A 17,386-nucleotide genomic window follows, 5' to 3' on the forward strand; every position below is an offset into this window, starting at 1 on the left:
AGTGGCACAACCCAGAGCTAGTGAGTTGGTTCAGTGGGTAAAGGGTCATGTTGTCAATTGTGACAATTTGAGTTTGATCTCCAGAATCCACATTGTGGAAGAAAAATACTAAATATTGCCAGCTGTCCTTTAACCTCCTCATAGTATATGTATGTACATGCATATGTGTATGTTAATATGGGCACAAAAACAGACACACACAAATAAAATGTAGAAAGGAAAAAGGAAGGATGGAAGAGAGAGAGAGAGAGAAAGAGAGACTCAGAAATTACAGGAATTAGAATATAGTAAGATAGGAAGCAATGAGATGCCATTGTAAGGAGTCCTCATTTTTAGACTTTCATGTGGCTGTGTTTACAGAGAGATTGAAAAGCAAACAGCTTTAGGAGTTGATGGCTATGTAAAAATTATTTTCACATAAGCAACAAACTCCTGATGCCTGGTATTTTCATTTACTATTTCTCCAGAAACCAAGAAGTCTGTTTTATCTATTCTTATCTTGATCAAATATTATCCCTATGCTTTTTCTTTAAGTTTGAAGATGTATAGCAAAGAAGTTATTTTCACAGTGTTTATTGAAGTGAAAATTAGCAAGCTGATACATGAATATGTAACAGAAGTTAAGCTTGCCCAATTCAAAACACATCAAAAAACTTGAATGTGTTTTCTTCTACATCACAGCGTTTTTTTTTTGAAAATTAAACATTTTTATTCAATTCTTTAGTAAAGAATTAATATATTTTATTTCTTCTGAAATAGATCACACAAATACTTTGTGTAAATGTTATATAAAAATCAACAAGAAAAACAACTGCTTCTCTTTGCCTGTTCCATCCTTTGACTCAGTCTCTTTTTCATCTGCTTGTTTTTATCTAACTTAACTTTAGTGGCTTGTTGAAGTATCAAACCAATTTAGACACTCACCCTCCTGGCTGCATCAATCTTAATCGAACCCCATCTCAGAATACGTCTGTACCAGACTACGTCTCAGAACATTTTCATGGATCTTTGCCTGGAGGGTTTTCAAAATTAGAAGATCATTACCAGAAAACACTTGTGAAGATTTGCCTGGAAGAGCCCAAGTTCCAAGCTCATTTCCCACAGGTCAGATCAATTCCATGTTTGAGATCTGCCAAGTCTGTGGTTTCATGTGACTGTCTGACATTGCATTCAAATATGTCTCTGAACCTGTGTTTTCAGGTACTAGAGGATATTTCAGGATATTTAGACAGCAGATTACTATTTGTGTGTGTGTGTGAGAGAGAGAGAGAGAGAGAGAGAGAGAGAGAGAGAGAGAGAGAAAGAAAGAGAGACACAGAGAGACAGAGAGAGAGAGACAGAGAGACAGAGAGACAGAAAGAAAGAGAGATCTAATACTCCAAGGCAAAAGGCATATATAGAAAAATATCTAATTATACAGTGTTACTGCAGTACACTCTTCCTAGTGTTTTCTTTCAGAGAGACCACAAATATTTATTCTAAAGCTATTAAGACATGCAGTTTAAATAAAAAAAAAACTGTAAAGAAACAAACCCTACTAATTGTTACAATATACTATTGCAACATGATATTATAAATAATAAATAGTGAAGATAATTTGTTGAATGTTTACTGTAATCTTCTTGGCACTATGCCGAATTGCTCTGTATGCAGGATTTCATTTCGTATCCACAATTAACCTTTTAAGCAATTACTCAATTATCTGATGAAGACATTGAGCTTAAACACGTATACTAACCAAAGTCTGGAAACAAGTGGTGGAAGAGGAAGTGAATAGATGTAGGTCAAATACTGCTCTTGGAAAGTTCTTCAACTACTCCATAAACATTTCAGAACTTTTACCCCACCTTATTTCTGCCCTTGTCTGAGGTAACTGCCAACATCTAACTGAAGCCCACTATTCTGCATATGAAATAGAGGAAGGGAAATTCTATTTTAAAGAGAAAAGACAGTGAAGCATCAAAGCTACAATGAATTTTTAGATGACTTTGGAGTCAGCTGGCCATTTTTCTTAGTGTCATGTAATGATGAATATTATGTAAGGTAAATATGACAAGCTCCATTTTCCTGATGCGGGTCATAATCATCTAAGAGTAACTGGCCCACAATTCTGAGGTCACTTCATTGCAGAGCTTATGCCACCATGCATATCTTCAGAGTCTCATGTTCATTGTCACAGTCTACAGAACAGGAGCTAACTGCTTTCACTGAATGAGCAATGTCTGGTAAAACTGTGTAAATAAGTTTTCTACAAAGGGCCATTAAAATAAAACTGAAGTTCCCATGGATTACAGACAGCTCTCAGCCTATATAATCAAGTAGCAGAGGCAGTAGCGTATCAAGTCCAAAAGCAATTTGCACTAAAGCAATGAGCTTTGTCTCAGGTAAACAACAAAGTAACCATCTTTATAAATACGTTGCAACTCAGTTAACAGTTTTGATGAGAAGGGGAGGCTTTAGAGGGCAGTTGTAAGGGAAAGATTGTTTTCATAGGCATCAAAGCTGTCATTTCTTATAAAAGTGTAATTTTGACCACATTATATTATGTAAAACTTGTAATACAAACATGCTTGGTGCATCCTAATTTTCAAAACTAGAAATGCATTTGCATTAGACATCATGTATATAAACTTGATATGTGTCTATACATCCATGTTATATTCATTAACTATCTAGGGAATTGTGTTTTTACTCAACCTGATAATTGTTTTATTTTTCTAAATCATCATCAGATAAATATGACGCTTTAACTTCTCTTTATTATTCAGAGAGTTCTAGTATGTCCCATAGAGATGATTGCATGAAGGAATGTTTACATAGTAATGGTAGTCTTCACAAGGATGTAGGTTTGAAATTGGGGCTCCATACTACTTTTTCTTTTTAATTTCATTTTGATTGAATAAATTGTTGAGACTTTTAGTCATACTTTACTCATCTTTGCCAGTATCTTAGTGTTTAAAATATAAATTGAAATATTATTGCTCAGTTGTTAATTCGGTCATGCATTCCATGAAGCATACTTTTGAAAAATTTCCCTAGACCTGGATTTGGATTTCTGGACCTTTGTGCCTATACTGTGCTGAGAGGCTTTACAGATGTATCCGGAGCAACAAACCTGTCACCATCATCTCAGTAATCAATCATCCCTCAGATGTCATGGAACTCCGTATGGTCAAAGAAAACTTTAAAGCAAGACCTGGCCAGGTGAGCCAGTGGTTAGTTGGTTTCCAAATATCTTTTATCCTTAGGAAGTTTTTGAAAGTTAACAGACAGATTTATTGGAATAGTTGTATTTCTCTTTTGATCATTTAAAATATTATTTGTTTGTTGCTTTTTTTAGTATATTATTCTGCATTGTCCCAGTGTATCAGCATTAGAAAACCACCCATTTACTCTCACAATGGTAAGACATATATTTCTTGAATTTTTTAAAAAATTTAGATTGTAGAACATCTTTGTCTACATGTATATGTGTGCACATGGGCATATGTATTTGGTTGTTTATGTGTACATATATATATCTGTACACACAAATATGTGTGTCTGTACATACACCCATGTCTGAATATATGTGTCTGTGTGAAACACATGTGTATATTTGTGTGTGTGTTTTACTTCATTCTCAAAATTATTTGACATCATAGTTTCTTCAAGTTTTAGTTAGCTTTTTTTTTTTTCAAAGAAATGTAGTTTTTTATTCAGAGACTTTTTTTTGAGTATTGGTTTTCCGTTACTTTCTGATTCTTTACTATTCAGTAAATAATGTGCTTATTTAAACTTTATTAAAGTTTATTGCTTTAAAGCATCAGAAATTCTTAGTTTTACTTTTCTATATATGAATAATAGGCTTGGGAATGTTAGTCAGATGGTAGAGTTTTCTCCTAGGATGCATGAGAGCTTGTTAGGTTCCATCCTAAAAACACTGTACATTGTGCATTCTGTTGCATGTCTCTAATCCGAGTACTCTATAGGTAGAGGAAGGAGACTCCAATGTTCAAGGTCATTCATGGCAACATAGTGAGTTTTAGGACAATGCAAATGACTTGGGATTCCATCTCTAAAATGATAAAACAAATAAATAAAAAAGAATTTTGTGATATTCTCTGTATAAACTGTGTGGAAATAAAATGTGGCTAGTTTGCATTAAAGAGTTGGAGTAAGGGAGGAAGAATACTATAGGTGATGTAGAAGCATTAAAAATACAGATAGTGGTAAGAGAAGGTGAAATACAATTTAGCTGGCAACTCCGTATATGAGGAAAACAAAATGGATAAATAAAAATAGACAAATACTATAGATGTCTGCATACTATCACAAATTGTGCTGAATACTGCATTAGTATGAACATAACATATTTTAACTCAATATATGCTAAAAATTTGTATCATATACATATAGCAAATTACCAAAGATCAAAAAAAAATGTATGTCATTCCAAGGTATCATGTATTTTGACCTTGTGTATCTCCAGTGCCCTCCCTTTCTCAACCTTCATCCTTTTCTCCTGATCACTTTTGTGCCATATATAAATGATTTTATGTTCTGGGTAAAATCTAGGATCCAAAATTGAGACATATATCCAGTGTGCCTCTACCTGCATCTGAGTGCTTAATCTGCTGACCTCCAGTTGGTCTTCTCATTGTGTAGTATAGGTGAGACATTAGATTGTATAGTTACTATATAAAGAGCTTGTGATCTCAGTCTGCTCCCAGAACAAGAGGTGTAGAAGCCTGTATCAGCTTATTCAATTTACATTTCACATGATTCAAAACATAAGATAAAGTAGAAGGATTTTAGTTTTCATTTTTATATTCTTTTCTCCATAATTTGACATAGATCATTCTAGATATTTTATCACGTATTTCAGCATATGCAAATCCCTGTGGTTTGCTTGTTGGATCATATGATTCTCTCACTACCTCACTTCCTTCAACACTATACCATGAACAGTTTCTCATTCTACTACTATGTTTTTATGTGCCCTATTCTTTTCAATGCCTATATAATATTCTACAGTTAGGAAATACTGTTTATATAATATTCCCATTAAGGACTGATGTTTAGGTCTCATTCATGTTTCTGATAAAGAATAAAGACCACACCCTTAATGTATATTCAAAAAGTAAATTTGAACACGTTAGGGAGACAGAAAGAAAAACCAGATACCAATAATATTAAATGTTTATGTTTGGGGTTGGGTTTTGGAAGTGACTCTTAGATTACATGTATAAGATTTAATATTCACAGCCAATGGGTGTGTTATTTTACCTTTTGGGACATTTGGCTTTCAGTGTACTATTATGATTAAGTCAGTTCTGAATAATAGATTTGTAGGAGTTAAGCAAGCTGCAAGTACAGCATAAAAATAATCATTTAAGTACAGAGAGTATCTGGTGTGATTTTAATTTTCAGTTTGTGTTTATGCCTTGAAATCACCTGAACAATGACAATTGAGCCAAAAACTTCTATACATAAAGAATAATAATAATAAAACAACAAACTTGTATCAATTTGTTACAATAAAACCAGAGCTCATAATTTCAGAAGGGTTTCCTCAAGAAACAAATGATGCTTTTTTTCTTTATTGACTTCAAATTTTGTATTCTGTCTATATGAGTGAATCTTGTTTTATAATCATCAGAGAAAAGTCATTTGGCATCTAGTGAGATAATGAGCTATGTTTAGATCTGTCAGAAAAGATGACAACACTGACCCAGCACAGTATAGATATATAGTTTCTTTGTCTTTAGTGATGGTGAGTTATTCTGAATACTCCTTTATCTGCTGCTGTATGGGCTTTGACTGCTGTGAAAAGGAAGCATTTGTCTTGAAGATTAGTGAAAGCTCCAGTTACTCACATGGAATGTAAAGTTGGACCCTAGGAGCCCGTAGGACACAGTTCTTATCAGAAGTCAGGTTGCGGTGTTATGCCCATTAGTCCTCTGGAGTTTCTCATGCTTTACCAGGTACCAGAAATGTATGTGATTAACAAATATTTGACTGTAACAAAAATAATATTGCATCTAAATCATGTTTGCTTCTGACAGTTTTAAGACGTATTTTTATTTCTCAGCTTTCATACATGCATAATCGTGAAGCTGTTATCAGAAAAAAGTAGTAAGTTGAAAAGGGAGAAAATGAACAAGCAGCTTTACAGACCTTAGGAGAGCAGACCTATTGTTCAAAATCATTATAAATTTCCTTCAGAATCTCTGTTTGAGAATGTATTTTTAAATTTCTTTCATCAAGATAGTATTAAACAGAGAACATAGATTATAAAAAATAAAGCAATTTTTTAAATGCCAACTACAAAGCTTGGAGAGTATTCTTTTCATGCAAATATTTTCCAACATGTTCCAAATGGAGAAAATACCATAGCATGCCAATAACATTAACTGGCTTTAGAAAAAAAAATAAAAAGCTGTCTTACCTTTTAGAATTTATACTTTACTAAAATTTTTTTATGTTTTCTCAAAAATAAAGACAAGAGTTTTCTCCTGACATACAGAGTGGAGGCTTTTAGGTCAAACACCACACTTCTCTACAGCTTTTTTCTCAAGCCAAAATGTGAAATACAGACACAAAAAAAAATCAGAACTCATAAACCTGCAGGGCTTTCAGCTTGCACATGACCTTCAATCAGCTGCATTTTAAAATACAATTCAGATCAGCACATTCCTCTGAGCTAGCTCGGTATGATGTATTTGTTATATTGAAACCAAAAGACATTCTTGAAGCTTTTGCTCTTTAATCAGCTAGTCTCATTTCTATACTTTACGAGCCCTAGATTTGGGAATGTTTATTCTATAATTTCATTGACATAGATTTTTCTATGCCTGTAGTTTTAATCTCAGCCCTGTGGGTGTTTATATTTGGTTTCATGATAGAGCTCAGAATTCTGGGAAATTGTGGTTAAGCCCTTTTATTCATTGTATTTCTTTATTGATGTTTGAATGCATTCATTTCTCTACTTTGATCTTCATCCTTCACATTACTTCTTCAACTTGTTCAAGACTGTTGTCAAATTTTTACTAATTTTTTATTGATTTATTTGATATTTCACTGCCAGAATCTTTGTTTTCATTTACCCTCCAGTTTAATTATCTTACTGAATTTTTCTGCCATGATATTAACTTTCTCATATATATTGACAATTTTCTCATCTGCCCTTCTGACCTACTATTCTATGTTATTGGCTTTCTTGTCCAGGTCTTCTGTTGTGTTTCTTATTGTCTCTGCTTATTTCAATTATTGTTGTGGCCAATGAACACTATCATGAGTAAATTTTTATATTTTTCTCATTGTAGTATCTTTGAATCCATAATTGGCATGGTATGATGTTTCATAGGAGGGATGTAGCCTTGCTCATACAATTTGATGTCCTTGTGTTGCAAATTTATGTATCTACTGTTTGGATATCTCTTCCATTTGGTTTTGGGGATCTTCTCAATGATCAGCATATTATTTTGTTTAAAAAAAGATTAGTGTGTATGTGTGTGTGTGTACGTGTATGTGTGTGTGTGTGTGTGTATGTGTGTGTGTATGTGTGTGCATGTGTGTGTGTAAAACTTTTGTGTGGGTATGAACATACGTGTAGAGGTGCCTACAAAGATCAGATGACTTCTAGCCACCTCATATGGTTGCTGGGAACTGAACATTGGTCCACTGCCAACATAACTAGTGCTCTTAAATATGAACCATCTCTACGGAATAGCAGTCTACTCTGGAGAGCTCAGTCTCTAGTACCATTCAGAAAGGAAAGAAGAAAATAACAGTTGTTAACAACAACTCAAATCAAGCTGTATGTTAAAACATACTTAAAGTTAATTAGATTTCCTTAATCCATAGTAGAATTTATTTTCCATAAAACAACAACAAAAGGGTAAAATTTATGTACAGCATGCTATGAAATTCAAATAATTTAGGGTGAATGTAAAGGTAACCAAAGGAGTTGGGATTGAAGAAAATGAGAAACAAGGTTAAAAGAAAAAACAGAAGATCCGGGAAGGTTGTTGAAGAGAGGAGAAAGAAAGAGATATAAAATAAAATAACAAAATAATGAAAGAATTTGTAAAGATAATTAGATAAATGTAAAAAGAAAACAATGGAGGAAAAGCTGGAGAGACAGGTCAGTGGTTTAGTGCACTGGCTGCAATTCCAGAGGTCCTTAGTTCAATTTCCAGCTATCACCTGATTGGTCACAACCATCTGTTATGGTATCTAATTCCTTCTTCTGGTGTGTACAAAGACAAAGCACTCATATACATAAAATAAATGAATCTTGTTTTAAAAAAGCAAAAAATAGAAGCATTAGTCTTCGAAAATTAAGACCAAGAGAAATATTGCATGATGTTGAATTGTTGGGAATTGTACTTAGGACAGCATCTCGTAAGGCTTGATAAACAAGAAGGCAGCCAGAACTTGAATGGTATGGTAGAATAACAGAAGAGATCTCAAAATGGCTGACAAGAGCTCTTCAGATGAGGTGTTATTTCAGAGCTGTCCTGTCTTCATGTCAAGGGCCTAATGCTTTTTATCTCCCAGTTGATTTATCCTTGAATTTTAAATGCCTCCAGGGCAGAAAACTTGAACTTGAATAAAGATGAAATTTTGAGTGAATATTAGGAAAGTCCCAGTAGAAAACAAGCAAAGCGGTAGGTAGCCATCTCTACTGCTGGGAGGCTTTATGAGTGTTTTGATTGTAAATTTTGAGAACTGCAAGGAAGGTGAAGGATCTGAACACCACCGCATGTCAATCATAAATCTTATCTCAAAGCAATATTTTTTGTACATAGTGATTCCCTTTTAGAACCTGAAATTAAACATAAGCTTCCACATCTGCTATTTAAGTTACATTTGAAGGGCCAAATATTTAAATTGTTGAAGGGACAAAAGCCATTAAACATTGTAACTGATGACAAAACCTAGAACCAGAACCAAATTATCATGATTTTTCCCCTTTAGACATTTAGCCAGCTTAATAATTAAATAGAATTTTATACCTTGATCCTATGCTACTCGGTGTTTCCTAACTGTGTTCTATAAATGTTTACTTTTTTTCTCTTTCTTTTTTTTTTTTTTTTTTTTTTTTGGAAAAACATGTATCTTGTTGCTTGTTTTCTAATTTGAAAAACAAAAAGTGAGTTTGAAAAAGATAAAACTTATAGAAGAATAAGATGTTATACTACTTACAAAATTCAGCATCTCTTAATTTTTTGCTGTGGGAGATATTTTTGTCTCCTCTTTTCCATAAATTCTCAATTATAGAAATAATACACAGTCTTTCTTTTCAATATTAACTCGTTGAAGCCTATGTAAATACCTCCACATCCTTCTAGTGGTATTTTTATTCAGAAATAAACATGCTTTTCTGACATCTGTAGTTTTAGTTGTATGATTCATTATTTTGAAGCATGAATAACCCAATTTTGAATTTTTTCCATGAGTCATAACCTAGTGTTTCTCCTGTTTGTGTCTGCACTTTCAGATAGCATGCCTGTTCTTCCATTATTTTTATGTTTCATGTTTTTATGTCTCAGTTACTTTGGAGAGTTCTTTTTTTTTTTTTTCATTTAAAAGAAAATGGAAACAAGAAAATTTTACAGTTGTTATTTATTAAATTTTATGTCATTAAATGTAACTAGTAGTTCTTTGTCAACTTTGATCTTTTTGATCTTTGGTCTTAATCCCTTCTACTTAGCATTTAAAACTAGCCATATTCTTGTTTTTCATAGATCTTTTGCCTTAGAAACTCAGATGGAGGAGAAGGTAGCTTGCCAGGCACAATCTATCATTATGTATTCACGGCACAGTGTTAAAAAACCACAGACAGTGATTAGTATCCACAGAACCCAACAAAATGTTTGAGGTTCTGAGAATTAAACATCACCTAACTCCTGTACTTTGGCTGTCTTCCAGGAGAAAAGCAATGTTTCCTGGGAGGCTAATGATAGCCTCTGTGATAAATGTGAGCTAAATAAAGCAGCATACTCAGAACAAATAGACTGGTTAATATTAATTTGATTTATTCAATCAATAGTTTTTCATATTTCTTTCACCTCCTGGTTTCAAGGAGAAAATGATGAAGAAACTACTTTTCTGACTCGTCCCTTCTGGCTACTGTTGCAGCTCCTCAGATTTTCCTCTTTCTCTGTTGCTTAACCTTGGATTTAACCACAGTAGCACACCATGAAGATACTTCCAAGATGCCCAATGCCCCCTTACTGGTAAATGCAGTGAGCTTTGCCCAGTGATTAATGGTCTTTACAGATCAGCACCTTTTTAGGCTGCTGTTCACTTTATTGAAATACTTTTTACAATTATAGTCTTGTTTCCAGGATATCCATTTACCTGGCTTTCCTCATTTTTTGACGACTTTGATTCAATCTTTTTTTTCCCCCCTTTACATTCACATGAACTCTGAATGCCAAAAGGCAGTATTATTAGTTGCCTAAACCTCTGTTACTTTACAGATGTGCACATTTCTCTGGTGACCCACTTGCGTTTCCAGATCTGAATTTTCAGTTCACATCAAGAAGGATTTCCCAGACATTTAAGACATTGCCCCCCCCTTTTTTTTTGTCTGACTCTGATTACTACATTAGCAGAAACAGGGACAGCAGTTAGGAGTCTTTCATCCAGTGTAGGTATGATGATGACTTTGATCATGGTGATGACAATGGACATGACAAGATGTATCAGCTCTTGAATCCATTCTGAAGTTTGAATGGTCAAGACTTGTTTTTCTCCTGCAATTGGATTGTAAATGTGAAAACCTTAAGGTTCATACTTAAGTTTCTAGCCTAAAGAATTAGAGTTCTATTAACAAAAAGAGTAAAGCCTAGATTAGGGTCCAAGTTGTGAAACCCAATTACAATCATATGATCTGGACATAACATATACCGTGCTTGCATTTTTTATTCAATAAATGAGTGGTAGCTTACTCTTTGTTTTCAATGGGCCATAGTTCCAGACCCAGAGCTCTGTGTGTTTTGCTTCTCCTTGCCTTTGGGTTTGAGGGGTGGTACTTCTCATGGTTTTTGTCAGACTAAAGTAAATCTTGGGAGGGAGAAACTCATATTCAAATGTAGATAGGAACTTTTAGATATTTTTGAACTTCAGCTCTTGTTCTTCCTGCCTCTGTGAGCTGAGACTCTCCAGTGTTATATTGAAAGATGGAATTGGTTTTCATGGTGCTCCCTTCTTATATACAGGATAATTTTAGTTTCAAGTATTTCTTTATTCATTTCCTATCCAATATCTCACTACATTCTGTCTTTCAAAATTTGTCAGTTTTTTAAAATTAATTATTTTACTTATTTATATCCACAAAGAACATGCTGAGGCTGATCCAAGACCCGTGGCATATAGTTCACAATTGTGCATATGACTGGTTTTTTTTTTTTCAGCACTCTCATTTGTATTTTTTGTAACATTAAGCTGGTCAATTTAATGTTTGTTTTCAGTTTACATTTTTAAAATGTTTATTTTATTTTATATGCATGAGTGATTTGCCTACATGGATGTTTGTACTACATGAGTGAACTACATGAGTGCCTAGGGTCCATAAAGATCAGAAGGGTGCATCAGATTCCCTAACACTGGAGTTACCATTGGTTGTGAGCTATCACGTAGGTACCCGGAACTGAGTCCACATCCTCTGAATGAGCTGCAAGGGGTTTTAAACACTAAGCTGTCTCTGCCATCTCTCTACACCCTATTTGTTAGTATTAGGAACAAAAGATAAAACTTGACTTTTAATCTATGTTATTAAAAAAATCTACTTACATATTTTGTGTTTAATAATGAGTATAAAATTTTCAAATATATGGATATGCACTATTTTATTCTATTTAGGTTCAGGTAGACAGTAACATTTTATATGTATAAAATGCTTAGCATCACCGTGTTTCATCATCTGAGGGACTCTGTGTTCTTAACTCACTGTCCTTTCTCATGCTTTTTGAATAATCCTCATTTGTGAAGTGAAATTATATGTACTCTTATCACAGTATCTGAAATATTTGAAACTCCAGTAAATTTGAGTTTAGAAGATGAATAAATCATGAAAGAAAGACAGGTGTTTGAAGTCCATACCTTTCTCTCAGGTCCATTCTTTAATATTTTATTCAAGTGATACTTCATTTAACTAATGTTTTTCTACCTTCCATCCTGTATATATAACATGCTACAGATTTTAGAACATGCAACAGTGATTTTGAACTAGATATTGATTTCTAAGCATTTTAAACCTATTCCTATGGACAAGGTATACAAAATAGCACAGACTGTAAAATGGGAACATGAAAGCTGCATAAGTACTTTTAGGTTCAGAGAAGTAAATAATTTTATTACCAAGAAATTCAGGCTTTTATTATGAAAGGAAGACTTTGAGATAAGTCTGAAAGAGATGCCAAGAGTTAACAGTAGAATTGAAATGAATTTGGTATAAATGACCAGGTTGTAAGTAAATTGGAGGCAAGGATGTGTTAAATGTTGATAGTTTGTTGTAGTGAATTAAAATGAATTAAACTGAATCATACAGTATATAAATGGAAATAGTGGGAACAACTAATTTTGACCTTTGATCATAAGAAAGAAAGAAAAAAAGAAAGAAAGAGAGAGAGAGAGAGAGAGAGAGAGAGAGAGAGAGAGAGAGAGAGAGAAAGAATATGCATGTTACTGAGTCAGCTTTTCATCACTGAGACAGAATACCAAAGAACCCAACTTAAGCAAAGGATTGATTTTGGCATATCACACCAGAGGTCATGGTCAGCCCACATGTCTGCTGTATAGGGCATCAAAGTATAAGGACATGGAGGAACAGAATGTTAATTTTCCAGTGGCCAGGGAGCAGAGAATGTATGAAAGGAAGGTGTGGGCACAGAGAATAGCCTTCAGCATCAGGCCTCCAGTGCTCTAATGTCTTTGACTTGGCCTGTGTACCCATAACTCATGCATCTGTACAGTCATCAGTGAATTAACCAATTGATTCAGTTACTGTCCTTCTCATTTAATTACTTCAGTAGCATCACTAGTTTGGAATCAAGACTTCAATCAATAAGTAGATATTTTTTTATATAGTACAAGTAATATGAGATTGCTATGATCAGACAGTTTACTTTGAAAACTTATTTGAAAGGGCTTGAAAGTTGATTGAATCTGGCAGCAGACTTATATGTGATGTTATTGTGATATTTGGTCCCTGCTCTGGAAAGAATTTGGTTCCATGTACTGATATATGAGAATCAAATGAATGTAATTTGAGAAGTAAGGTAATAACAGTCTCAGCTAAATTAAATTTAGAATGAACTGTCTATAAGACAGTAAAAAAAAAAAAATGAAAGATTGGAGCTAGAAAATAAAAAAGGGCCACAGAGACAGATCACAAAAGTGATTAAAGATCCTTTTGATCATTTTGTGATATGTGATCATTTTTCTGATTTAAAAAATGAATTTACACATAAATTTAGATAATAAACTTACGTACAAACTTCAATCATTTTGTTTATTTCAAGCCCCATGATTTTTTAAATTTTATTTTTATTTATCTTTTTTGGAGTAATACACTATCTTTATTACATGAGTACCAAATTTGAAGCTTAGAGAAAGACAGCAGATTTATGAAATAGAAGATTGCTCTATCTGGACCCAAAGCTAGAACTCCATTTATAAAACAAATGTAGTGTGGTATATTAAATAAAATGAGGCTCAGTTTATACTGGACCCACATTTTTCCTGTTCTCCATATCACTGCTAAACTTGAGCGGTTACTTCGACAATGCTTCAGTTCAAGCCCCATGATTTAAAAAGAAAATATATTAGTTCTTTAATTTCTTAAATTTTTGAAGTTTAATAAATACATATATAATGAAATTATATTCCTAAAATAAATAAATTTTAATATTTTGTGCCACTGATATATAATCATTAGTAAATTATTAATATTTAAAATCTAATGCCTATCAAACAAATATGAAAAAGAATTTTGCAGCATCTAATAAAATGATCATGTGGTTTTTTTTCTCTCCATTTGTTCATTTGGTGTATTATATTGATGGACTATCCTATGTTGGACCATCCTAGCTTTTCTAGGATGAAGCCTACTTGATCATGGTAGATGATGTTTTTGATGTGTTCTTAGATTTGGCTTGTGAGTATTTTCTGAGTATCTTTGCATCAATATTCAGAAGGGCAATTGGCCTAAAATTCTCTTTGTTGAGACTTTGTGTGATTTAGATATCAAGGTGACTGTGGCCTCATAGAATAAGTTTGGCATTTTCCTGCTGTTTCTATTTTATGCAATAATTTAAGAAGTGTTTGTGTTAGCTCTTATTTGAAAGATCTGGTAGAATTCTGTGCTAAAACCATCTGGCACCGGACCATTTTTTAGAGGGGAGACTTTTAATAACTGCTTCTACTTACTTAGTGGTTATAGATCTATTTAAATTGTTTATTTGATCTTGACGTAACTTTGGTAAGTGGTATCTATCAAGAAAATTGTCCATTTCATATAGATTTTTCAATTTTGTGACATATGGTTTTTTAAATTAAGCCTAATGATTCTTTGGATTTTCTCTGTCTGTTGTTATGGCCTCCCTCCTTTTCTATTCTGTTGTTATTAATTTGGATACTGTCTCTCTACTTTTTAGTTAGTTTGGCAAAGGGTTTGTCTATCTTGTTGACTTTCTCAAAGATCTAACTCATGATTTTGTTGATTCTTTGTATTGTTCTCTTTGTTTCTATTTCACTGATTTCAGGCCTCAGTTTTATTATTTCTTGCATTGTATTCTTTTTGTATGTTTGGTTCTTTTTGTTTTAGAGCTTTCAGGTATACTGTTAAGTTGTTAGTATGAAGATCTCTCCAATTTCTTTATGAAGGCACTCAGTGCTATGAACGTTCCTCCTAGCATTGCTTGCAGTATCTTCCATTACTTTTGGTATATTACACATTCATCTTCACTGAATTCTAGGAAGTCTGTAATCTCTTCTTTATTAGTGTCTTTACCCCAAAAATAATTCAGTAGGGAGTTGTTTAGTTTTCATATGTTTGTAGGATTTCTGTTGTTTCTGATGTTGAATTCCCATCTTTAATTCATAATGGTCTGATAAGATACATGGAGTTATTTCAATTTTCTTATATCTGTTGAGACTAGCTTTCTGACTAGTTAGTTATATAGTGAATTTTGAAGGTTTCCTGAGGTACTGAAAAGATATATTCTTTTGTGTTTGGGTGAAATGTTCTGCAGATATCTGTTAGGTCCTTTTGATTCATAACATATGTTATTCTCATTATTCCTTTTTTTAGTTGCTGTCTGAACTATCTGTCCATTGGTAAGACTAGGGTGGTAAAGTCTCTCACTATTAATGTCTGGGGTTCGATTTATGAGTTAAGCTTTAGTAAGGTTTCATTTATAAATGTGGGAAACTTTGCACTTGAGGCATAGATATTAAGAATTGAGATGTCATGAGGTAGAATTTTTCCTTTTATGAGTATGAAGTGTCCTTCCTCATCTCTTTTGATTAATTTTGGTTGAATGCCTATTTAGAAACTAGAAGTTAGAATGCCTGCTCTGCCTTATTTTTGTCTGTTTGCTTGGAAAATCTTTTTTTCCAGCCATTTACTCTGAGGAAATGTTTATCTTTGTTGCTGAGATTTTCTTGAATCTGTGGATTGATATTGTTTAAACTTGGATTTATGTTGGAATATCTTGTTTCTTTCATCTATGGTGACTGAAAGTTTGGCTGGGTATAGTAATCTGAGCTGGCAACAGCTTTTTCTTAGAGTCCACAAGAAATCTGCCCAGGCCCCTCTGTTGGTTAGAGTCTCTGTTGAGAAGGTATGTGTAATTCTGATACCTCTACATTTATATGTTTCTTGTCCTTTTCCCCTTATAGCTTTTAGTATTTTTTTTTGGGGGGGGGGGTTCTGTAGACTTAGTGTTTTGCATATTGTGTGGTAGGATGTAAGCTTCTTGTATATGTACAGCTATCTTTATTTTTAGGTTTGGGAAATTGTCTTCTGTGATTTTGTTGAAAATATTTTCTGGGCATTTGAGCTGTGAATCTTCTTCTTTTATTCTTCTTATACTTAGGTATGATTGTTTCATAGTGACCCAGATTTCCTAGATAGTTTATATCAAGAACATTTTAGATTTAACATTTTCTTTGACTGATGCATTAATTTCTTATGTCCTATCTTCTAAGCCTGAGCCTGAGATTCTCTCTTCCATCTCTTATTTTCAGCTGGTGATGCTTTTGTCTGTAATTCCTATTCTCTTTCCTAGGTTTTTCATCCCCAGGATTAACTCAGCTTATATTTTCTTTATGGTTTCTATTTCCATTTTTAGGTCTTGCACATTTTTATTCATTTCCTTCACCTATTTGATTGTTTTCATGTATTTCTTAGAGGGACTTGTTCATTTTCTTCTTAAAAGCCTCTATCATCTTTATAAGGTTGGATTAAAATCATCTTCTTTTGCTTCACTTCCTTCACCTGTTTGATTGGTTCCCTGTATTTCTTTAAGGGTCGTATGCATTTTCTTTTTAATGTCCTTTATCATCTTCATAAGATTGAATTAAAGTCATTTTCTTTTGCTTCAACTGTGTTGGGATATCCAGAGCTTCTTGTCATAGGATAGCTGGGCTCTGGTGATACTATATTGCTTTGGCTCTTGTTGATTGTGTTCTTTAACCATCTGGTTGTTACTAGTGCCAGTGGGACTCCAGGAAATCAGGCAGAGTTGTGGGCAAGAAAACAGAGTACAGGGTACAGGGCAGTTTGGTGCTGCTGGGTGTGCCTGAAGGGGACCTGGCAAGCCATGGGCCTTGAGCAGGAGTCTTACTTGATTGTCTGCACTGCTGGTAGGTGTGTAGGAATTCAGGCAGAACATTATGGGACAATAATACCAGGCCAGGAAGCTTGGTAAGGTAAAGCAGATCAGAGACCCCAGAGACTCTATGGGCACATACTTGAGACAGGCAACTCCCTGCTCCCTACCAGATTCTTTGCCTGGAATACATGCCACACTCCCCACATAAGAAAAAAGTGACCTGCGGTCACATAGACCCAGAACAGAGTTTTCCATGCTAATGAGGTACCTAGAGATTTCGAAGGCTTTGCCAATAAGCTTTCCTTCCCAGATACTCCTTCCTGCAATAGGTATTTAATCTCCAGTCCATGCAGAGAGGTTCAGTATACATCCATTTTCCACCGTGACTAGTCAATAAAACAGTTTAGAACCATGGATTGTCTATTTCATCTACCACCACCATGGAGAACATGTAGGAGATCTTCGCCAACAAAGCCACAGTTCAATTCTCTGTTAGAAGGCCTTTCTATATTCCCATACAACCACAACCAAACTAAGGACAATCACAGCTGAAA

General features: G+C 33.9%; 1 protein-coding gene across 6 annotated transcripts in view; it reads left to right on the forward strand.

Moving 5' to 3' along the window:
* Window positions 1-17,386, forward strand: part of Nox4 (NADPH oxidase 4) — a 117,015-nt gene that overhangs the window by 54,299 nt on the left and 45,330 nt on the right. For all 6 annotated transcript variants that reach the window (XM_076937464.1, XM_076937456.1, XM_034519684.2 and 3 more), the window contains 3 exons: window positions 888-1,104; window positions 3,040-3,204; window positions 3,341-3,403. In XM_076937464.1, coding sequence (XP_076793579.1) covers window positions 888-1,104; window positions 3,040-3,204; window positions 3,341-3,403 — 445 coding nt within the window. The remainder of the gene's footprint in view (window positions 1-887; window positions 1,105-3,039; window positions 3,205-3,340; window positions 3,404-17,386) is intronic.

The sequence above is a fragment of the Arvicanthis niloticus genome, chromosome 1 (assembly GCF_011762505.2).
Source record: "Arvicanthis niloticus isolate mArvNil1 chromosome 1, mArvNil1.pat.X, whole genome shotgun sequence".
NCBI classification, from domain to species: domain Eukaryota; kingdom Metazoa; phylum Chordata; class Mammalia; order Rodentia; family Muridae; genus Arvicanthis; species Arvicanthis niloticus.